The following is a 25,121-nucleotide window of genomic DNA, read 5'->3' as shown; positions in this document are numbered from 1 at the left end:
AGCCCACTCAGAAGGGTTTAATTGGAGTAGCTCGTTTAGGTTGGCTGGGGGGCAGCATGCAACAACTGAGAGCTTTAATGACTAGCCTGGAAGTACAGAGTGGTTGCTTGCCATTTCTCAGTGTGGCAGTGTGTCCCGTCCCCCTCGGGCAGGGTTGTGGTCCTCTTGGGGGGCATCAGTGGGTATTTTCTTTGGGGCATAACAGGGCATTTGCCCTGTTTTAAGTGCTAATTAAGGGCTGCAGAGTGGTAATAATCCATTAGTTTTGTGGTGGGAAAAGTTCTGCGTAGGAGGCTCACTCATCTACAAGGCCTGACAGTTAAGTGGCAGCCCAGGCAGTTAAGTGGTAGCCATCTTATATTTGGGTAGCTGAGGTCACTTGAAGATTCAGCCATTTTGGATTCAACCATTTGGTAAAGGCCTGTTGGCCCTATTTGATTGGGCCTGTGAAAGCCATTTTACAGCAGCTAGTTAGCGGTCATTTTAGAGACAGAATTGGGGGAACGGCCATTTTAGTGGTAGCAGCAAGTGAGGGGCCATATTAGGAGTAGCAGTTAATTGAAGATTATTGTTATTCATTTCACTAGTGAGCCATGCCGCCTAAGAAAGGTGGTGGTAAATCCAAAAGGAAGCAGCCAATTGAACAGCCTGCCCCAAAGCAAGCTGCACCTGTCTTGTTCTCATTGGATGATGATGAGGAATCCAGCAGGTGCGAGATACTGGAAAGGATTGCTGCCTTGGAACAAGCAAAAGGGCTGGCGGCCTCAGGGTCTAGTAGGGTACACAAGCACAGGGTAGCTAAGTCTACTTCCGCTGCAACCTTTCAGTATGATATCTTATCTCATATCTCTACCTTGGAAAGGGGAGGTTGAAGGTAAGTCTTGCTGGCCTCAACAGGGGTGTGCATGGCCATGGGGTCAGTCTTCTCCCCCCAGGCCCTCTGGTGTACCACACTGGCAGGAGGCACAGGCTAGCACATCGCAGGGCACCACTCAATCGTCAATGTGGTCAAGTTGGGGGCAGCCAGCTATGGGAAGCACATATGGCAGTGCTGTCAATGTGCCGCCTTCCCAGGCCTCACTCTCTACTGTTTCAGGACGGGGAGGGTCTGCTATGCCTGCCCAAGTTCCAATGGGACCTTGGTATTCACCTCCTTCGGTTGGTTGGTCTGCTTCTCAATATGTCCTGTCCTTTTATAGGTCAGTTCCATTTAAGGTCTTACCCTTTGGGAATACTGCCCTGCCTTTGGGTGATCATCTCACCCAAGCTATGTGGGACAAGATCCTTCGTGATATGTCGATATCTTTACCCTTCTCTTCAGGGAACTGGAGAAGAAGGATAAGGATGACTTAGATGACAGGGACAAAGAACGCTTGAAGCGCAGGAAAATTGATTGTACCTGGGCCAATTGGTTACCTGGGTTCTTTATATATGCTGGGGTAATTGCTAGGGCCCAGCCATGGAGAACAGTGGCACTATTTCAGTATGCGGACATCATTTATAAGGGATATAGGGACTTCTCAGAAGTGGTATGGCTCCAATATGACGTAATTTCTCTTGTATCTCTTGACATTTTTCCTGCTTTCTTTTTTTATCTCTATTGTTTAATGTAATTAGCATTCCTCTTATCACTGCTTTATATGTGTCCCATATCATCTGGCTTGAAACTTCATTGTTTTTGTTGGTTTGGAAAAAATATTTTGTTTCTTTCTGCATATATTCCATATTTTCTTGGTTCTGCAATAAATCTTTGTTTATTCTCCATCGTAATTTCTTTTGTCCCATTATAGCTTTCCACAACAATGGATTGTGGTCTGAACTCACTCTTGGCATTATTTCTATTTTTTTTGTCTGTACAGCTAATTCTTTTGTTGTACAAATCATATCGATTCTTGAGAATGATTGATGTCTCGCAGAGTAGTATGTATAATCTTTACCTTTGGGATTTTCTTTCCTCCAAATATCCTCCAATTTTTCTTGTTCTATTAGTTCAAAAAAAGATTTTGGTAGTTTTCCTGATTTCTGTTTGCCTCCCTTTATTTTCCTATCCATTTGCAAATCCACAACCCCATTAAAATCTCCCACCATTACAATCTGATCGTATGGATCTTGATCTAAATTGTCTATTATTTCCCTATAAAATTGATCTTTTGCTCCATTGGGTGCATATATACCTATTATTAAGGTTTTCTTGCCACTTACATTGATTTCTACAGCAAGATATCTTCCATTTTGGTCCCGAAGAATTAATTTAGAGTCCAGATCCTCCTTAATATACATCACTACTCCTTTTTTCTTTTGTTTTGCCGAAGCTGTAAATTCTCTTCCTAATTGTCTGTTTTTTAAGAACTTAACATCTTGGTCCTTAATATGTGTTTCTTGTAGACAAATTATATTACAATGTTGTTTCTTTAACCAATGAAAAATAGTCCTTCTTTTTTGTGGTGAGTTTAGTCCATTTACATTCCATGATATTAATTTGTACTCCATCATATTATTTTCTTACTGATCTAGGAAAGTCATTAGCATTTTCAAAAAGAAACAACTCCATTTCATGTCTTGATTTGATTGTAACTCTCAAACCCTTAAATTGAAAACTCAGCCCTTCTGGTAGTTCCATCTATATCTGATATCCTTCTCTCTCAACTTTTGAGTCAATTCTCTGTATTTTTTCCTCTCTTGGAGAATTCTTCTGGGTATCTCATTATCTTGACCCTGTTCCCCTCCAGTGATAGGGGATTTTCAAAATGCCTTTTGATAATTTCTTCTTTCATTCTTTTCGTTATTAACTGCACAATAATGTCTCTTGGTAGATTCTTTTGTTGTGCATAGGCGGAGTTGACCCTATACACTAGATCCAAATTTGCTGTGATTTCTTCTGGTTGCTTATTCAAAAATTCAGCTAAAATATCTGTCTTCTGTTCTTGCACACTTTGCATAATCGATTCTGGCATGCCCCTAAATCTTAGTTGTCTTTCCGTGGTCTTGCATTCCATCACTGCCATCCTTTCCTGTAGCACTTGATTTTCCGCCTTTACATTTGTAGCTAGATCATTGGTTTTCTGTTCCACTTCTTGCACCTTATTATTTGTTGCTTGTAGTTCATTTTTAGTTCCATCCATATTCTTGGCCAGTTCCGCTACTTCCGTTTTGATTATATCTTTTAAATCCTTTACCAAGGTTTCATGCATCTTTTGTATCGATTGATTCAATTCTTTATAACCTTCTGTAACTTTTTTTTCCAGTGTATCACTGCGTCTACTGTGGCTTGCCATTCTTTATCTATTTTTTTCGTCATACTTGGACTCGGCTTGGTGCCACCCCACGTGCCTGCTCTCTTTCTTAGATCCATTTTGCCTTCTTTTCTTTTTTTCCTCTTAATATAATTCGCTTTTACTGGCCCCGCTTAAAGAAAAAATTTCAATTTAGTCCCAAAATGTCGGGCACAATTTCTCTATGGTATCTGGAATCGCTTCTTCCCTCAATTAAAATGGAGTGCTTCCTGTTCCTTTAATCCCAGTTTTCTCGCGATATTTCTTTGTTTTGCTTCCGCGTCTTCTTTCTTCTTGCTGTTCTTCCTGCTTCCTGTTTGTTCCTGTTCCCTCTAGGCACAAGTTGTCTCCACCTCTTTCAGTCTCATCTCGTCTCACGATGTTTCTTATGCTATTTCCCAGCTCCCTCCTCCTCTCTCGCGCCGGTTATCTCTCTTCAAACCGCAAGTATGCATAAACAATACTATTTATCACTCTTTTTGTCCTTAAAAACTTGCCAAATTGAAGATTTCTTACTCAATAATTGTTCCTTATTGTTTTCTCTCTTTAATTAAGCCTTTATAGTACTTTAATTTTTGGTCTTTTTCCTCCATTTTCATTTAAAAAGTCCGATAGCAATCTTTACCGTGCGTTGTTTTTTTGGGGTTGTCTGTGTAGAAGTGGCATGGCTCCAATATGATGAGGAGTTCCGTATGAGGGCTGCCCTCAATCCCAATTTGCCATGGAACCAGATTCACCAGCAGCTCTTGCTGCAAGTGATGTCCCCATCTAAACCTAATGCTGGTAACCACTCCAACAGTGGCCATTTGATTCAAAGGGTGTCTCAAACCAATGTAACTCAGCAGTCAGTATCCCACACTGCTGCGGGGCAGCCGGTTCAACCCCAGCTGTTATTCTGGGAGTTTGCATCCCAAGGGGTGTGCTCCAGAAAGTTATGCAGATTTGGACATGAGTGCCCATTATGTAGAGGCCCCCATAGTTTCCCAGCATGTAAGAGGTAACACCAACCTGGAAAGCGAGTAGGTGGGGGGGAGGTGGTTCCCAACAAACTGGAAAAGGGTCCCAGCCCCATAAAACCGAGGGAACTTAAACTGTTATTGAAAGAATACCCCAAATGAGAGGATGCAAAGTACTTATTACAGGGATTTACTGAGGAGTTCAGAATTCCATTCCTCGGTCCCAGGACTCCTTTCATGGAGGCCAACCTGTGTTTTTGTGGTCAGCGTGGAAGTTGTTGTGAGACAAAAGATTGCTAAGGAATGTGCTAAGGGCAGGGTGTTGGGCCCTTTTGTAGCCCCACCTGTTTCTGGTCTGTGAGTCTCCCCCTTGGGAATAGTGCCTAAGAAGGCTCATGGTGAATTTAGACTTATTCACCATCTGTTCTATCCATACGTTCTGTAAGCATCTGAAGGACCGCTCAGTGATCGGGGGAAGTCAGCATGGTTTTGTTCCTAACAGATCTTGCCAGACCAACCTGGTTTCCTTCTTTGATTGAGTGGCCAGCATACTGGATCGGGGGAACTCTGTTGACGTGATTTATCTGGATTTCAGTAAAGCTTTTGATAAGGTCCCCCATGACACTCTGATGGGCAAACTGGAAGACTGTGGACTGGACTATAGGACAGTTCGGTGGATAGGGAACTGGTTAGAGGACCGCACCCAAAGAGTGGTGGTCAACGGCGTTTCATCAGATTGGAGCAGCTGCCATGGGTTTTTCTGAGCCTGATATCAAGAAAGTGGGCAGATGGCTCTTGGCTGCTTATTGGGCTTATGTTCATCCAATGCATTTGAGAATGAGTTACTAATTTGTTTTTTCTTTAGGTGCTATGTCTCACTGCGGGAGGCTCTGGATCCTCATCCGTAGACACAGGACGGTGTTCTGGGTGGCCCATCAAGCCGAGAGGTCATGGATTGGGTCCCAGCTTGGACTTAGCAAGTAGGCTACTGTGGAATGGCAAGGCTGGTGAGGTTTGAGATAGTTGGGTTTACCGCCATTGTTGTTTGAGGGGAGGATAGGTCTTCCGCCTCACATTTTGGTTATCCACTTGGGTGAAAACGACCTAGGTTTGGTCCAGGGCAAGGCCCTGTCTATACAGGCTTAGGCTGACTTGCAATTGATATGCAAGTGGTGGCCTGGGGTTTTGATTATGTGGTCTACAATGCTTCTGCATTATGTGTGGCAGGAAGTTTGGGACCCTAGAGCTATTGAAAGGGCAAGGCAGAAGGCCAATAATGCCCTATATAAGTCTTTGGAGGGTGGTTTAGGAATTTATCTGCCCAATCCACAGATTCAGGCCAATTTTGCAGACCTCTACAGAGGGGATGGGGTCCATCTTTCAGTGAAGGGCAACAGCATTTTTCTGGACAACCTACGGCAAGGGCTTCAGTAGGCAATAGGCCAGCTGTGGGGCACAAAGGTCTAAGCAGAGGCTTGGCCCTAGCAGTGGCAGGATTAGGATGGGTGAAATGAGTAGGCTGGTGATCACCCTTGGTAATCCCCATTTGGGGGGGAATTGGGGTCTGTCAGGATCACTGGTCCTGCTTGATGTCTGCCAGATGAGAGGGCAGACTGCTGTGTGGCTCCTCCTATAAAAGTAAGGCCCTCCTACTGTACGGCAAGGTGCTATTGACTTGGAGGGGGGGACCATTTGCCTGGCCGGCCGGGTCCCAGCTATACTTATGGATGGCTGATGCCTGGGGCAGTGGGGCTTGCCCAGACAGGTCAGGGCGGAGGTCCAGAGGTGACCCCAGGGCCTGACATGTACCACTAGTTAGGCCCTTGCCATGTATATATGTTTGTTTATATGCTGTTGCCAAAAAATAAAAATGGCCCATTTAGTTCCCAACACTATTGTCTGTCTCTTTCTTCCGTCTGGTGTGGCAAATTGCCCTCCCTCTCTTCCTCTAGCAGAAGACCCTTCCATGAGCAGAACAGAACTATCAGATCCAAGCAAATTTATGATCAAAATATAAGCACAGGGTCTTGTGATAAGTTAAACATAGCATAAAAGGTTCCATGAATTACTAACAAACCAATAGCATAATGTGATTCAGTAATGGCAGACCACTAAATGAACATTCTCAAAATGACACACAAACTCTCACCAGCAATAATAAACATAAGGTTGTTATTTCCTATGAGGCAAAGGGTAAGAGGAATTACAACATGCAAAAAAGGCAGAGTGGGTATCCTGAACACCAGCAGCCTGTAGTTATTAAAAAGAAAATCTAAAGCGAACATATAATGTATTAAAATTACCTTGCCCTGTAAATGAAGGTTATTGCGAATAATGTCTCGAACTTCATCCTCTGTGTCTTTCTGTCAAAAATATTCGTAATATCAGATACATTGTATGCAGCTGCATTGCATGCATGTGCAGCTCAGAAAAGAATAATGTACTTCAATAGATCTGTTCCATATCTACTAGCAACTGAAAAAGAATCAGGAACTTCTAAACTATAGCAGCAAGACAGTAGATGCTACATTATATACTTCATACTTTAACATTATTCTATTATTAATATAAATCTGTTTTGCTATCAAGAAACAGACTTTTTGTTTCCTGCTGGTCTACTTACAGTGCAATCCTAACCAGAGTTACACCCTTCTAAGCCCACTGACTTCAATAGACACAGAAGGGTGTACCTACTCTGGTTAGGACTGCACTGATATTCACTGAGAATTATCCTTGTTCATGCATAAATTGTAGTATTTAGTTCAACATTCCTGAAGGCACTCCAGCCAATTTGGGGGGGTTTGCCGGCTTTTGCTGATATCCTCAAATGCTGAACACCTATTTAATTTGAGTTTGGGCCCCTTCTGTGGTCTCATTTGCATGCACATAGACAGGGCTGCCTCTGTAATAAAGCAAACTGAGCTAATCTCCTCAGGCATCTGAGATAGCAACTTTATGCAAGCTTAAAACATCTGTTGCCAGCCAGCTGCCTACCTGCTGCCTGGGATTCAGACAAGATAATCTTCCCGCAAGCCCCACCCCCCATGGCTGTTTTGAATTTTTAAAAAATGCACAAGAGATCCATATAACAAACATTGCTTATCACTTCTGCTTTAAGCCCATAGACAGGGAAATTAAAGGGGCTACAAGACCCATAAGAGGGAGTAGTGGAACCTCAGTTCTTTGTCCACCTAGATATGGAAAGATCTGTGTACTTAACCTACCATACTTAATCTGTTTTTTGCCAATGAAATTAATTCTTGGTCACCAGGTGCACAAATATTTAGCCCAACAGGTAACAGTCTTTTCAATGCTGCCACAATAAGAGAGGTCTGTGCTGAATAGCGGTCACCTTTCCGCTTCAGTTTTTTCCTTTCCTGATCAGAAACAGCTGCCTGCAATATGTAAGATACAATCTTTGTTTAAATATCTATAAAACTGAAAAAAAACAGTCACTTATTTTACAGAAGTGTTGAGTAAAATAATGGGGGTAATACACACAACATTTTAAAAGTCTGGAACATTTTGCACATTAAATGTTTTTCATCAATAATTATGAGGTAGATGACAATAGAGACACTCTATAAGCATGCTTTTCACTTTTATCACAAGTATATCACTTCCCCTTGATCCATCTAAATGTAAGCAACTGTACTTTTGTGTTATTTTAATTTGCCGTTGCCCTCACAGCATCACTGTTTTGCTCAAACAATATTTAATTCTTTCCCTTAAGAGTATATTTCTTTTAGTTCACCTTATGGATTGAAACCATCCAGCTTTCCTGCTGGTGAAAAAGGAAGAAGGAGCTCCCTTTGACCAAAAAAAAAGAAAAGAAAAAGTAAAAAAGGATCTGTTTGGAGTCATGGGACCTGTGTGGACAAAAGTCATGTGTGACAGGAGCTGCAGGTTCCCACCCTGTATCTTTCCCTCCTTGCAATTTTTTTGCAAAAGATTTTAAAGATTGTATTCCCATCTCTTGTGTTTACTATTACAATAATCTTTCACAAATTTGCTTTATGTTCTTTTTACGGCCTTCATGGCGCGACGTTCCAGAGGCAGGTAAGCCATCTGGAAACGGCCCAGGTGTATCCAATTAAAAGGACAGATTCATATTTTAAAGTGTTTGTTTCTGTCATCATTTCAAAAATAAAGGTAGAAATTAAAGGTAGACTACTTGTCTGATGAGAAACAAGTCATCTGCTCTTACATGACTACATCTGGCATACTTAACAAGTCATCTAAGAGACAGAGCAAAAATCTCAAATTCAGGTGTAGAAGTAAAGCAACTGATGACTCCTTTACATATGGCTTTCAAGTTAATCAAAGCTATGAGGTGCTACAATGAACCTTGCATCAATTCATGTCAGGGAAGGGATACTATGGCTTCTTGGCAGTAAAATCTATGGTCAACAAATACCTTCAGATCGAATGAGGCTGCAAACAAAATACCTGTGAACAGTTAAACCCTACTGTTCTGTGCAGAAACGAATAGGTACAAAACACAAAAGATACAAAACACCTAACAGCTACTTCAGGATTCGAATTCCATGCTAACCAGCTCTTCAATACATAACTTCACATGGACCATGGAGGGCAAGCTGAATTTAATATAAATCTTTTGAAACGTTCATAAAGAGGCATTTGATTTTCTAATAAACACTGTTTTGTATATTTTTGACATCGTTGCACTTGACTGGACATCTGTACAAATGGCAATCTAGCTTTCCAAATAGAATGCTTCATAAGATAGGAAGTAGTATTAATGCTGTCTTTTACTAGTGAACTTTATTTCAACAACATTTATAAAATACTTGCAGCAGAATAGGGTTACCAGCTGCCCTCTGGGGGCAAGGGTTCCTCTGTATCCAGCTGCTCTCCCTGTGCCACCACTCACATGGTAGGGGGGAAAGGTTTGGGGAAGCATGTAAATCACATGGCAAAGTGGCCTGTATGCACTCCATAGGGCTTGAAATGATATAACTTCTTGTTCAAAGCAGAAGTGATGGTGTCTCAGAGGGGCCGATTCCTAAATGCATAGAGAAAGAACCATCACTCCCCCTCCCACCTGGTACCCCTCCCATCCTCTAGAATTAAAGTAGAGGCATCTGGCAACTCTGCAGCAGAAAGGCAAGAGAATTCTGTGTCCACTGTCTTTTGACTGCCTGAGTTGTTAGGCATCCCACTTAATAACATAGGTCACTTCTGACCAGGAGTTTGTGCAAGTAAAAAAAAAAACACACAGAAATGATCGACAACCCTGAGAAAACAGTGAAGAAAGAGGTGGAATTGCAAAAGTTATTTTTTTTAATAAAATTTTTATTGGATTAGAATATATAATCATTCAATTCAAACATTCCTCCTTTGTAAATATCTACTTCTAACCCCCTCCCTTTCCTCCCCCCTTCTGTTTGACTTCCAACAGTTTTCCAACCCTTTGTCTATCTTATTACTTACTTACTTATTACCTCATATAATCTATTAAACATACATTTAGACTCTCTTCTAAGCTTGTTATTTTTTTATAACACAGAGTTACCTTTAACCCCTCCTTTACTAAATCCTATATTCTAAATAACACATTGCTAGCATATATTACTAATCTTTATATTATCAGTATAACATTTTATCCATTTTCTATTCCCTTACTTAATCTCTTTATTCTCCCCCATATAAGTTAATCAATTTAACTTATATTCTGTATATTTCTTTAAACATTTCTTATTCTCAATCGGTTTTAATTATATGAAATATCTGTTATACTAAAAACTTAACTACATTAAAAATACCTGGCTAGCATGCTCATATATATTCATAATATATATTCATAATAATACATCTATTATTTAATACTGTGAATAATAAAACAAAATTTTCATCCTAACCCTAATAATAGCTTAGAATTTAATAATTAAATCCCCCTTTCCCGGTAAAGCCGCTTCTCTCTTCTTTTATAGAGTCTCAGTAATTCTCGAACTGCCACAGTTTCTCTTCCACATCCGAATTGCAAAAGTTATTGATCCCAAGATTTATTTGGCTGCGTACATAATTTTTAGCTAAGGTTACAAAGGTAACAATATATAACTGTAAATAGTAGTACCTTGGACATCTTGGACTTGGTGTCAGTAATAAGGAAAGACATGTTGTTGATTTCATTCTGCACAACAAAGTTCTGCTCTTCCCTTTTAAAATTCTGAAATTAGAAACATTTTATAGGTAAACTAAAGTAGGTTAAATACATGATTCATTATTGACACAACAAAAAATCCTAGATTTATAAATATTCATATTTTTGAATGCATCTGCATATGTAGACTTGAATCTTGATCTTCTACTGCAGACCAACATTGCTACCCACCCATCAAAAAACACATTCCCACTACCTCTTAAACTAGGCTGCCCAGCCTCTATGGAAGGGGCGCTGTTTAGTTCCTATCCCAGTGAAGCCTTCATTTTGTTAATATCCCCTCTCCAGCGCCTTAGAACAGAACCAGCTTCTTTCTTATCTGTTTTGCATCCATGCCAGCACATTGGTTTCAGGTCATTACAGTCCAATTCAGCAGATTAAGCAGAACAACACCTAATTTCATCATGCTAATGAGAGTACAATAGTCTTTCCTGAGGAGAAGACTTATCTCACCCAATGCCTGGCCATCAGACTATGAATTAAAGATCCCAAACATTAAGCAGTGTGGCTGTAGCTACCAGCACAACCTGTTGCTTTACTATCTCTGTGAGCTAACCACAAGATCCATGATCATGCTCTTTTCCATTTCCAGTCTTGAACTCAGCTGTTCTAGTGGGCCTAATTAGTACTATTTGAATTGCCTATCAAAGATCCACTTCACTGTGGAAGCCAGGATTGTAGTGGGCCGGTGAGCACCCTTGGCACCTCCCCATTGGTGGGGAATTGGGGTCTTTCAGGAGCGGCTGGCTGCCGTATGGCCCAGCTGCGAGGTCAGATGCCCTGGGTGGGGAACCCCTGGACAAGCCAGTCTCCCCCCGCTGCCATACGGCCGGGTGAGGGAGCTTTATAGGGGTGAACCACTCCGCCTGGCCAGGCCAGGTCCCAGCCATTTGGTGGATGGCTCGCACCCGGGGCAGCGGGTGCTCACCCAGACAGGTCAGGGCGGGGTCCAGCAGTGACCCCAGGGCCTGACCTGTACCGCTAGTTAGGCCCTTGCCGTAGTTTATATTTAATTGTTGTAATTTTAATAAAGCGGCCCATTTTAGAACCCAAATACTGTGTCTGCCTTTCATTCCGACTGAGGGAGCAATAAAATGTTTTGTTTTTGAGATCTGCTGTCTGCTCTACAACTGGAGACAGAACCTGTTTCCAATTAACGCTTTTGCATGCCAAGGCCTACGTTTGTTTTGCGGACTGCTAAATTTCCATTTACTGTGACAATACATGGATTTTGCCTCTTCCTCTTTGAATTATTAGCAATCTGGATCCATGGACTGTCAAGAATCTATAGTTTTCTTCTGCACTCTCTCTCAGGTTTTTGCTTCCCCTTGAGTGGACTTAACTTGTTTTTTACACCGAGATTGACTGGTCAGTTGACTTTTAATATTTCCTTCTGCACTGAGTATTTTAGTGCAGATTTGGGCTCAAATCTCACTGATACATGTGTTCCTGCCTCACCCCCACCCCCACCCCCACCCCCACCCGTGGCTGCTATACAAATAACCCTTTCCCACATCAATTTAGCCATCACAATGGCATGTTTTTGCTAGCTATGTTATAAAGAAAAATCATGAACCTACATGAGATTTTGACCAGTAAATGAATACTTCAGCGACCATACGAAACAAATCTTCGGCCTCATGATTGGGTTCTTTTAGCCACTTTGCTCTGAAATTAAATAAAAGAGATGTTTATTAACTTCACAAGTGGGAGATCAACAAGGAGTATCAGGGAGGGAAATCTCATTTCCCCTCCTCCTCCTTCCCCTCTTGCTTTTTTCTCTTTGCTCCCCTTCTCCCCCACCTTTTTCTGCTTCCCTTCCCCCCTTCAGCTTTTCATTTTTACATTTTCTGCTGCTTTCATCTCCAGCTTTACCTTCCCTCTTATCTTTTAATTTTTAAAATCTGTCTCTCCACCTTGTCCCACAGTGACAGTATTTGGACACTTAGCCGTTTCCACATGCTATTAAAGAGACGGTCTACTTACTGAAGGCTGGCGTTTTTTTTCACAGATTCTAGATGCCTCCGATTTCAAAACGGAAGCAGGCCGTTTGTCTTGCGTCTGATCAGCATCCTTGACCCAGCACAGGAAAGAGCGGGACATCCCAGTCTCAGAAAAGACGCTGATTAGACGCAAGACAAACTTTGAAATCGGAGGCATTTGGAATCTGTGAAAAAAAACGCCAGCCTTCAGTAAGTAGACCGTCTCTTTAACAGCATGTGGAAACGGCCTTGGACTCCACAGCAAACTTGGATGCAGGTTGCCTAGGAACCTCATCCCCCAGATGGCTACTGAAATCTGAAAATGTAGTCTTGTGAGATAGATCTTGGTGGGACACTTTTCTAAAATTAGCAGACATGCCTTTTATTATCTGGGTTTTTTTTTCTCACTCCCTTTTTTTAACATTTCATATTTTTCTGGGTCTCCTTTTCTGTCTATTCCAGACCCCACTGTGTGATCCTAGTGTACCTAGTTTTATAACATTTTATGGCAAAGAAAATGTATATATATTAACATTCAGGACTACAAAATAATGAGTCCAGTAGCACCTTTAAGGCTAATCAACGTTATTGTAGCATAAGCTTTTGAGAGTCACAGCTCTCTTCGTCAAATGCATCTGATTCTTTACTATTTTGTTACTACAGACTAGTACAGCTAATTCCTCTTATTCAAGACTACAGTAGGTCTTTGGCTAGCTTCTTCAAAATCTTAATACAGTATTTCCTAGGTAAATTAATTGTTTTCTAACAAAGGAAGAGGAAATATTTGGACAACTGATCATGTTCTTTTTATGCATGCATGATTATGTAGGAATATGCCTACAGCCAAAGATGTAATCTGAAAGTCAGAAAAACATGTATCATACAAATAGCTGCATCACTACATAATGTCTAAAGATCCAAATTCCTGTATGGAGATCCCAATGACCTTATTTAAAAATCAGCAACAATTTCAGGAAGGCTCAATTTTGACAGGAGCAGCAGTGCATGGTGGAGGTCCTTAGCCTTTTCCATATCAGCTGATTTCATAGAGAGAGAGAACTACCTCCCACAAGTTCCAGATACAGTCACTCTCCCACGCATCTGCTGGGACCCCCACAAAAGGAAGAGCACCTTAGAAGTATTTTGGATTTTAAAAAATGGCTAGAATAGAAAGAAGTATCCATATTGCCATTCTAGTAAAAAATAACCTCCTCCTAAAACTTTTTTTCATTTAAAAATTCTAGTTGGGGATTCCACACAAGTATTTGTACAGTACAATTTTCTTCCTCGAAACTCAAACACAGAAGCATGGTTTTCCTTCTTTTGTACCCCCACTGGAGGTACAAAATGCTGTTAAACACCTGCCAAAATTGAATTTCTACTATCTTCATGTAGAATCATTATGTCTTGCTCTGGGTTCCTTTAAAACTCCCATGTCCAAAACATGGTTGCTGATCCCTTCCCATGATAGTAAAGCAGCAGCCACAAGGTCTCTAAGAAATCCCAAATATCCTATTTTGGTTAAAAATAAGGAAGAGAAATTACTCCTTGTGTTATTCATTTCAGATATAGGGTGAGAGTCTGTATTTGGTACAATAATTCTTGAAGAGAACGGATTACACTTTACAGGCATGAGGAGTCCCTAAACATGATTCAACATGCCTGGAGCTTTTTCTCATCCAGCACTCTACATACCTGTTGTAATCCACAAATCGTATCAACAAAGGGTAGAAAGCATAAAGGTCCCTTGCTAGAGTAGTGAACTCATCTAGGATTAAGAGCTCTGCCTCAGACATGTCTCCTCTGCCTTCTGCTCTTAAGTGTTCTTCATCAGATATAACCATTGCTGCTTTTTTCTTCAATTTCTCCATCAATGGCAGAAAATGGGTTTTCAGCAACTGGGGCTTCACTTTGCTGATGATAGGCTGAGAAAAGACTATGTATGGAACCGATTAATATTATACATTACTCATTTGTGAAGCTATAATCAAAGACATTATTTTCCCACAAGAATGCTAATACTGTTTATGCTGCTGCTCTTCTTCACAAACTTTTCTACTACTAGCAGGTTCTGCTCTGGCAGGTTCTTTGGTGTATATGCAAACCTATTGTACTTAATTTATCCTCCCTAGCATCCTGGATTTTGGCACTTCTTGCCATTTCCCCCCTGCTCCTTCCACTAAAAAAGAAAATCTAGATTATCAGAATGTTTTTTGGGCCCTCCCTATGCCAATGCTTAAATTATCTAGAATGTTGTTACTAAAATAATCACTATTCATGTTTCTCAGTTTCTATATAAATGTGCTTTTCTTTCAGTTTAAGACACAATATAATATTGAGCACTTAAAACAAATCATAGAAACCAAAGCAAAGGTGGAAAAAAATCAAATGAAGTATACTAAGTTCTTTATATTTTACCTGCTAACCTCTTCATCCAGGCTCCTTCATCAATGCCAAGGTTATTATGTATGATTTTCAATATATTTCCCAGAAGGGTATTCATATGCTCTGAAGTCAAAGCTGTGCAGCACATTTCACTCTTGTCAAGGTTGTTTTCTGGCCCATGTTCCCACCAATGTGACATGTAGCTACACAGCATGGGTAATACTACTTCCATTACATGAGGCATTTGGGTATAGCGGATGCCTGATTCAGCTAATTCCACAATTTCTTCCATTAGCTTCTCCAGAGAAGGAATGTTTGGGCAAAGCTCTTCTACACTGTTTGGTAAGCTGAGACCTAGAAAGAATAACATTATTATTGGTGGTGGAGAGAGCCCTCAAGTCAGAGTTACAACAACTTAATAGAAATAATGAACAAACTCTTGCATTTATTCTGATTCGTTCTCACATTCAATAACCATTTCCACATATCACTAGTGCTGTACCAAATTTGTGTGATATTTGATTATTTATATTCATGACTTTCTGTAAGAAAACTGCCATTTCAAAGGATGCAAAAAGGTGTGTGCTCATACACACACACACGTATATAAACCCACACCTTCCCAGTCTTTCACCAGCATTTTTGCATGTTCACAGCTGTTGTTCAATTGGCTCTGTGGCTCAATTGGCTTTGATGCTTTTTAAAACATGTTTTTAAAACATGTTTTTACTGTTTTAAGCTGTTGTTAAACTGCCCTGAGCCCGTCTGACGGGGAGGGTGGTCTAGATATGCGATTAAATAAATAAATATATAATAATAATAAATAATAATAATAAATAATAATAATAAATAAATAAATGCTTTTTTGTTTCTCAACCTCATTCCTGCAAGTAGATCTACATACCAATACATATTAAACTACCCCTTATAATTTCACTGTACACAAATGGCATTGTGTAGCTTTAAAACAACTGTAGAACTAGAAGATTCTTTTTGTTAATTCTCTTGTTATGCCACACAATGCATATCCTGCTAGACTTTAAAATAGTATCTTTAAAGCTCATTCTTATGCATAGATGGAGCATAAATGCCTGGATTTAAAAACAGAAACAAAACACACATTTTAAGCTCGCTGCTGCATGACAATGCATATAAAACATTTATTTTTAAAAGTTCACTTATCCTTTTACATAATTTTTGTATTTTCAATATGTCCCCTAAAAAAATTCTTGAAAGTGAAGGCAACTCTTTTCAACAAGTGCAGAAGTTCATGAAACTTGACTAGTGCGGCATTATCTTCTCCATAATATTAGGACATCTTATGTCCCTTTTAAAGAAAACTATGTGAAAATGTAAGAACTAAGATGAAATGAGATATTCTAAGTCTCAAGTGATTGAGGAATAATAAAGCCTCTGATAGGCATTTGTGGTGAAATTTCACAACTATGAAGTTACCCACCCATGAGATCCAAAGCTGAAAATGAAAAATGAAGAAACAGAGATTATTTATTACATTTTGTGATAGTTATCTATAAATATCAATTGTGCGTGATTCTTAAGCATATCACCTAGAAGTAAACCTTTTAATTTTAATAGAAAATCCCTGATCTTTCTTCAATCCAATTTTGTTTACTTAAGATCTGACTCCAGAACATTGTTTTGTTCTTTGAACTAAACTAACAGTAAATACTAGCCATTATAAAGCAAATCTATACATTCTGGAAAATATACAAAATGCAATTTTAAAGATATTTATGTATGGCGGAATTCAGTGTACCTGCTCTGTCTTTTGCAGACTTGGTGTTGTAAATAGAAAATATATTGTGTTTGTTCAGATGAGTTTCCAAAAATGCCACAGGAAAGGCACCAGCAAAAGCAGCTAAACATTCACCTAATGATGAGCGCTGCCTGAAAATTTAAAAATTCCCATGGTTATTTATATACCATCTCTTGACTGAATGCACTTAAAGCTATCTTAGTATCATCCATATTTTCATTTTGATTGTAATTTTCACCTTTTTATTAGATTATTACAACTACTAACACAGTAAGAGAAAAACTCACTGACTAAAGATGGGCATAGAATACTCTTGGACTACTGCATGAATGTTAGATCTCCACATAATAAGTGTACCATATGAACAGGATTATTAAAATAAAGAAAATAATATTTCATTATTTTCTTTCAATATCAAATAGCCACAGACAGATTCCAAAAATTCAGTTTGTGTACTTTAAGCATTTCTGTTGCTGCACTCATATATGCCAATTTTTATTTCCACATTTTGTAAAGTAAAACCAGATTCTCGTCTAAGAATTCTTCACTTCTTTCTGTTCTTCCATTACTTTAGCCACTTGAAAATAAATCATGACACCAGCTGGAATCCTCATGTAGCAGCCAGAATTAGGAGTGTCTTTATTCAGCTGAAGGTGATAATCAGATATGATTGCTCCTAGAGAATGATGACTGAGAACTTAACTTCTGGGCTAAAATATTCTCATGCACTTTACATGAGGCTGCCTATGAAGGCTATTTGAAATTTCAATGTTCAAAATGCTTATCAACACGAGTGATTAAACAAGAGCAAAGAACGACCACATTAAGAAACCTCTATTTGTTCCTCATTTGTTTTTGAGCAGAATTCAAAGTGCTGAATTATCTTTGAAAATGGCCTATACTTTACTTATATCGAACATACTTTGTTCTATATCAGGGGTGGGCAAATTGCGGCCCGCGGGCCACATGCGGCCCGCTACAGAGTTTTTTGTGGCCCGCCAAGACAGTCAGAAAAATCCGCCTTGAACCGAGATTTCCTTCCCGTGCGCGATATGAAATTAGCACAATAAATAAATTGAATAAAACTACCACTATTTTATTTAATTTATATTTATTGATTTTTATGATACAATTTATACCTTTTCTGAAATGCAAAGTTAACTAATGAATGCAATCATTTTAAAAGGTGCGGCCCTCCGCTAACCTCTGCTCCCACAAAGTGGCCCCCGAGCCAAAACAATTGCCCACCCCTGTTCTATATGAATCTCCATAGACTAAAGTGATTTCAAGAGGCCTTGCTTCAGAGTTTTGTCATGGACTAATGACAGGAAGGAGGATAATCTTTTTTCTGTAGTGGCATCTACACATGGGCACGAAACGGAAAAAAACAAAACGAGAGGTTTGTGTTTCATCATATTTCATGAATCATGAATCTTCACAAAATTTACCCGTTTCACGAAACGATTCGTTAGTTTTATGATTCATCAAAACCAGGGGCATTTCAATGGTTCCCTTCACCCAGAGAGATGCCAAACTTGCAGGGAGACTTCAGCAGGTTCTCCTCCACCCAACCTCCAGTTTGGCCAAGATTGCAATATGTTGACCAGGTGCTTGACTGAAGCAGGGACTGAGAGTTGCCGAGTCAGAATCAGGAGGAGAAAGGATTACCAGCCATGGTGTGGAGCTGGGCCAGGAATACGGAGTGATGGGTGGACTCAACTGCAGGCAGGAACAGTCCCAAGAGTTTGGGATGTGGACTAGAGGAGCTGGATGTTTCTCTAAAACCTTGCCATTCATCCTGAGATGTGCCCTAAGGGTGGCTTTTTTGGTGGCAACCCCTCCTCACAGACCCAGGAGGTGGTCAATGCTCCGGACGGCCTCCCTTCTGTCCCCTTCTGCCACGGGCTTGGGGGTGGACCGCAGCACCCCCTTGGGCCCTAAGGGGTGACCATGACAGCCGGCATGTGAGTTTTATCAGTGGCTGCCCCCTCCTTGCAGGACTGGGAAGCAATTGATGCTCCAGACTGCCTCCTTTCTGTCCCTCCTGCCAGAGGCTTGGGGGTGGCCCGCAGCACCCCTTTGGGCCCTAAGAGGCACCCACAACAGCCCGCATGTGGGTTTTGTCAGTGGCCTTCCCCTCCTTGTGGGCCCAGGAGGTGGTTGACACTCCAGGCCATTTCCCTTCTGTCCCCCCTGCCATGGGCTTTGGGGTGACCCACGGTACCGTCTTGGGCCCTAAAGGGCACCTACAACAGCCGGCATGTGAGTTTTGTCAGTGGCTGCCCCCTCCTCATGGGCCCAGGAGGCAGTTGATGCTCCAGACCGCCTCACTTCTGTCCCCCCGCCATGGGCTTGTGGGTGGCCTGCAGCACCCCTTTAGGCCCTAAGGGGCACCCACAACATCCAGCATGTGGGTTTTGTCGGTGGCTGCCCCCTCCTCACAGGCCCTGGAGGTGGTCGACGCTCTGGACTGTCCCTCCCTGACACACGTTCAGGGGTGGTCTGCAGCACCCCCGTGGGCTCTCAGGGGTGACCTTGACAGTTGGCATGTGGGTTTTGTACCCCAGGGCATGCACCCCGGGGCATGCACCCCAGGGCATGCACGGATTGGACGGATGGACGGTGCCTCCCCCATTTGGGGGAGGTTATTCTTAACTCCTCAGGGGGGTGCCTCCCCCACCCCAGGGCATGAAAGTTATGGAACAGCAACCAACAAAACCCACCTGCTGGACATGGCATCACTGAGTGGATGAAGGTTGGGGGGATGGTACTCTACTGGAAAGGACAGATGGGCAAATGGATGGACGGATGCCTCCCATGTTTGGGGGAGAGCCCTAAATCACCACACAGGCACTTTGCCAGGCAGCACAGGTGATCATATGTAAATAAAAGAAAACAAAAGCAAGTGTGAGGCCTCAGCAGAGGAACCCACCAAGCTGTGCCCCATAGTCAGGCAGTGGTCCTGTGACTGGGGAGGGAGGAGACAGAGCTCGCAAACACCATACAGAAACCTTCTCATGCATGGATCGGACAGACAGACGGATATCTCCCCACTCAGGGGATATTATTCTTAACTCCCCGGGGCGCACCTCCCCCACCCCAGGGCATGAAACTTAAGGAACAGCCGCCGACAAAACTCACCTGCTGGACATGGCAGCACTGAATGGACAGCAGTTGAGGGGATGGTACTCTACTGGAAAGGATGGATGGACAGATGTTTCCCCCTCTCAGGGGAGGTTACTCAATGACAAAAGGAAGGATGCCTCCCCCTCTTGAGGAAGGTTATTCTGATTCCTATCCTTGGGGACGGCTGCTGACAAATCCACCTGCAGGACACAGCAGCACTGATGGGACCCCTGCCGTTTCCCTCACCCCAGGATGTGCATGGGAGGGAAGGATGGACAGATGGATGCCTCCCCCTTCAGGGAAGGATAAGGATACCACTGATTTCCCTCTCCTACCAGTCCACACTGAGACAGGTCATCCCCTTGATTCATGGGCTGGACAGATACCTACCCCTCTTTGGGCTACAGCAGTACCTACCACAGCATACCATTGAAACATCATGACTCCCCCCCCCCCACAGAGAGGACATGGCCTCCATCACAGACATGGGCACTGTGAGCCCTCGGGTGCGGAACCCTCTTAGCTTTGCCCCAGAGCCAGGCGGTGGACCCGAGACCAGAAAAGGCCAAAACCACCACACAGGCACCTTGCCGTAGATAGAACAGATGGATGGTTGGACGCCTCCTCTTGGGGTAAGGAAATTCAACATGTCCGGGGGGGCCCATCTCCCTCATCCTGGGACATGAATGGGAGGGAAGGATGGATGGACACCTCCTCCTTGGGGGGAGGAAAATCTATATGCCCAGGGTGGCTGTCTCCCTCACCCCAGGACAGCAGAGTAACACAACAGAATCTTGCCCACCAGTTGTGGAAATGACGGAAGTCCTCAACACCTTTCCAGGTGGTACAGGTTCACAAAATAAGGCCTCTGCATGGAGACAACAGGGCAGCACAGGTGAACTATGCCATTTCCCCCTGCCAGGGACCAACAGTGACCTACAGAACCCACCTGCCAGACGTGGCAGCACCCGCAGAACCCCTGCCCTGTGTCGGGGAGGGGAAGAGACAGTCCCCTGTATGGAGACAGCAGGGCAGCACAGATGAGCTATGCCCATCCCCTGTGCTGAGGAGTCATGGCTGCCAGTGCCCACAGAACTCACCTTCCGGACATGGCGGTACCAACGGATGCCCTCCACACCCTCTCAAGAGGGACCAGTGTTCAAAATAAGACTCCACCTCCCATCAGTAAAACCCACCAGTCAGGCTTGGCAGTATTGACAGTTGCCTCCCGCTCTTTGGTTTGTGGCAGTACCTACTGCAACACACAATTGAAACAGCACCCCCCCCCCGTGAGGAGATATTTGCCAGTGCTACAGATCAACTAACAAGGCCTTCCCCAACAAGGATATGTGAGTGGCCCAGACAGAGCCTGACAGTGGACCATATTACTTATGGTGCAGGAGGGACATAACCCACAGACCCCTTACAATTCAGCACAGGTGCTCCAAGACAGAATATCAGTCCTGTGAGCCCTCGGGGGAGGATCCCACTAAGCTGGGCCCCAGAGCCAGGTGGTGGCCCAGAAACTGTTGCCCAAACAATGTACAGAGACAGGTGCTCAAAGTAAGAGTAAGGAGGAACACAAACAAAATAGTTATCCTGTGATCCCCCCGGCAGAGATGCCTACTCAGCTTTGACCCAGAGCCCCCCAACAAATCAGCAGTAGCACTCAGATACCTTCCCATGTGGTAAAATGGCAGAAAACAAGAGTGAAGGGGTAAATAAAACAAAAAGAAGAGAGAGCAACTGAGCCCTCGCAACAGGAGCACAGGAGAAAGCTTTTGCCAGGAGCCTGGCGGTAGGCGGGTGGACACACATCATTCCAGGGTGGCTCAGGGCTCAGATAAGTCCAGGTCCAAATAGGGGTACCCAAGCAGGGGGAGGTTGACCTTAATAAAGGACAACATATCCACCAGATCCAGGTGCAGTCATGCGTGGTGGGGATGGAGAAGGTCTCCCAGGTGGGAGAATACCCGCTCGCTCTGGACACTGGCGGGAAAGCAGGAGAGGATGTTAGTGGCCATGATGGAGAGATCCGGCCAGATGGCAGATTTTCATGCCCAGTACTCCAGGGGGTTGGCGTGGGGGGGGGAGGCTCGGTGGGCTCAGCAAGATACTCTCGCACCATGGCCCCCACCGAGTCCTCCGTCCTGACAGATGCACCAACCCTGCTGGCATCAACCGCACAGCCCACCACATATGACCAGAGGTCGCTGTTGGGAGGGCTTTCATGTCTAGGGATAGCTGGCTCATTTACAGCCTCCCACTCCTCCTACTCCTACTTCTCCTACTCCCCCTGCTGTACCCTCAACCCTCCATACCACTTTTTGAGACTGATACCTGCACACTGCTCTGTGAAGGACCTTCTTCCAGTCCTGCAGCTGGCCGTCCCACATGGCGATGCTGCCCTTTATCCAGGGGTCACATATGCAGGCCAGTCTGTACAGCTGCTCCTGGCAGAGAGGATGCAAACAGGCAGTTATGCCTGCCTGCAACCTCCTGACCAAGTCCTTGACCCTGGGGGCAAGATCTTCCTCATTCTCCATCTCGTCGGCCAGCACCCAGTCCAGCCCGTAGATCAGAGGGATGACCTGTCCCAGGCTGGACTGGTATGAGCATAGGAGCTCAGTGGCATCCTTAAAGGGCTTAAGGATACGGACCATCTGGGAGAGGGCCAACCAGTCTGCATAGCTGATGCTGACCTCCTCTCCCTCCTGCATAATAGCCACATATGATGTCCAGAACCGGGTTTTTTTGCTACACAAGATGACTAACCATGTCATAGGTGGAGTTCCAATGGGTGGGCATGTCCTGGTAGAGGTAGTGCTTGGGATTGCTCCCCTCCCCCTGCCTCTGGAACAGCTCATGCAAAGACTTCACACTGAGGGAGAAATGCAAAGCCAGACACTGGCAGTTTTCCAACAAGTCATGCATGGACAATATTGCCTGGTCCCGGGTGACCTTGACCTTGTTACCTAGCCGAAGAGCATCTGCCATGATCAGGTGCAGCTTATGCGCCAGGCAGACAAGGCCATCGGGGGATGCCTCTCTCAGGGCTGCCAGCATGTTGCTTCCCGTATCGGTGACCATGATGCCATGGACAAAATCACCCCAGCCACCCACTCCCTCAGCCCAGCCTTGATCATGGTGGCAATGTTCTTCCCCGTGTGATCATCATCCATCCCCCATTCCTGGAGCATAACCACTGTGTACCCTGGTTGGAAGGGCAGCACCTCACCCCAGGGCCCTGGTGTTTCCCTGGGGCAGCGGAGGTCCTCCAGTTGCCACCAATGGGCAGTGAGGGCAAGGTAGTCATGATGGCAGCCACTCCACATATCTGCCATGAAGTTCACGGTCCAACCTTTGGCACATGACAGCTCCTGAGCAACCATCTCTCCCACACTCCTGTAGAGGGCAGGAATGAATCGCTGGCCAATGGTCCACCGTGACAGCATTATGATCCAGGGGGCGAAATGATGCAGCAGCCTCCAAAATCCCACAACATCCACAATACACAAAGGGAGTCCTTTCAGGGCAATCGTCTCTGCCAGCACACGAGTGCCCGCCTCCTGAGCCCTCCCCCTGACTCTTTTGATAAGCACCACCCCTGACCCGAGGGGACAACCTCCTGCAAGGTAGCCTGCTGAGACATTCCATTCCCACCTGCAGCAATCTCGGGGCAAGGCTTCTTGCTCAGGGAGGACTCCCATAACCCTCCCCCTTCTTTCTGATCAGGAACCCTACTCTTCTGCCTGCCAGATGACATGCATTGCTCCAGAGGTAGCAGGCTCGAGTGGTGCCTCTGTAGATGCAAACGGAGAGCAGTTGATGACAGGTGCTTGGGGTCACAGCCCCTACGCACCAGGGCATCGCAGGAATGGTACCACACGGGACATTGAGAAGGGGCTGGAAGTGCTGCCTCAGTACCTGACTGAAATGGCGACCAGAAGTTGGCGAGTCAGGTGGAGGACGAAGGATTACCAGCCATGGTGTGGCACGGGGTTGGGAAGATGGAGTGAGAGGTGGACTGCAGGCAGGGACATTCCCAAGAGTTTGGGATTTGGAGGAGCTGGAAGTCTCTCCAAAACACTGCCATTCCTTCTGAGATTCCCCCTCGTCATCTTCCTCAAAAATTTTGAGGATATCCAGTTTCACTCCCACCAGTAGTGAGACCTGTTCTGCCTCCTCCATAGTCCCTGCAGGGAGATCTACAGCAGTTGGAGTCTCTGGTGCCTCCGAAGCCTCCCCCCCCCCCAGTATTGCTAGGCACCAATGGGCAACCAGGACAAGCTGTGCACTTCCTCCCCCCATGACCACCCTTGCCCTTCATTCCACAAAAATAAGTTGGAAGCAAAAGAAACAAGGTAACTTTGAGGAGTTTCTGGCCACAGGTAATGAAGCCACACAAAGCTTTGCCCCAGAGACAGGCAGTGGCCCTGGGACTGGGTTTGGGGGAAGAGCCCCTAAAGACCACAGAGACACCTGCCCAGGCGGAAGAGGTGCTCAAAATAAAAATGAGATGCACACAGTGGGTGCACAAAACAAGAGTCAGCTGAGCCAAACAGGTGCACAGCAAGCAAGAGAAAGAAAGCAAACAAACAGAAGAGAGTTGGGACTTCAGGAGAGGAACCCACACAAAGCTGTGCCCCAGAGCCAGGCAGTGGCTCTGAGACTGTGCTTGAGGGGAGAGCCCTTAAATTCCACAGAGACACCTGGCCAGGTGGGAGAAGTGCTCAAAATAAAAATGAAATGCACACAGTGGGTGTGCAAAACAAGAAGAGTGAGCTGCGCCAGGCAGGTGCACAACAAGAGATAGAAAGAAAACAGAAGAGAGTGAGGCTGGGCCCAGAGAGACAAAGCTGGGGCCCAGAGCCAGTGGCCCTGAGACTGGGCTTGTGGGGGGGAGGCCCTAAACCAAAACCAAAAGAAACAAGAAAACCGCAAGAGCGTGAGCCCTCAAAAGAGCAGAGAAATAATTGAGAAGACACACAGACCACGTTTGGTTGCCTAGGGGATTAACCCCCTGCTCCTGGCTGTATAGGGCAGAATGGAAGCTCTTCAGATGCCTAGGAGAGCTGCCAATCAAGGGTAAAGTGGGCTATGATTGGAGTTTCCAATGGCAACAAAAGGTCTGGGCCCACTGTTGCCTAGGGAATCAATGGATTGGCGCCAGCCTGTCTGAAATTATGAATCGTTCTCAAAGCAAACAAAACAGGATAAAAAGTCATGAATTTCGTGATAACCGTGGCCCTACAAAATGTGGTTTCACAACACACGAAACGGCCTGTTTTGTGACGAAATATGTTTCGTATTTCAATTCGTGCCTATGTCTAGTGGCATCTTCTCCCTGGAGCTCTCTCTCTGAAGAGGGCCAAGAAGCTAACTTGGGCTTTGCCTTTAGAAAATTATATAGAACTAAATTCCGGCAGATATTTGTGG

General features: G+C 44.1%; 1 protein-coding gene across 1 annotated transcript in view; it reads right to left on the bottom strand.

The window, feature by feature from the left end:
- RYR2 (ryanodine receptor 2) overlaps positions 1–25,121 on the bottom strand; it is a 720,715-nt gene that overhangs the window by 141,262 nt on the left and 554,332 nt on the right. The window contains exons 67-73 of the mRNA XM_054975163.1: positions 16,557–16,687; positions 14,813–15,133; positions 14,090–14,330; positions 11,993–12,080; positions 10,326–10,418; positions 7,453–7,623; positions 6,532–6,591 (exon numbers count right to left, since the gene is read on the bottom strand). Coding sequence (XP_054831138.1) covers positions 6,532–6,591; positions 7,453–7,623; positions 10,326–10,418; positions 11,993–12,080; positions 14,090–14,330; positions 14,813–15,133; positions 16,557–16,687 — 1,105 coding nt within the window. The remainder of the gene's footprint in view (positions 1–6,531; positions 6,592–7,452; positions 7,624–10,325; positions 10,419–11,992; positions 12,081–14,089; positions 14,331–14,812; positions 15,134–16,556; positions 16,688–25,121) is intronic.

Source organism: Eublepharis macularius, chromosome 1, assembly GCF_028583425.1.
Source record: "Eublepharis macularius isolate TG4126 chromosome 1, MPM_Emac_v1.0, whole genome shotgun sequence".
In the NCBI taxonomy this organism is placed as follows: domain Eukaryota; kingdom Metazoa; phylum Chordata; class Lepidosauria; order Squamata; family Eublepharidae; genus Eublepharis; species Eublepharis macularius.
This window is presented reverse-complemented; position numbering and strand designations above follow the sequence as displayed.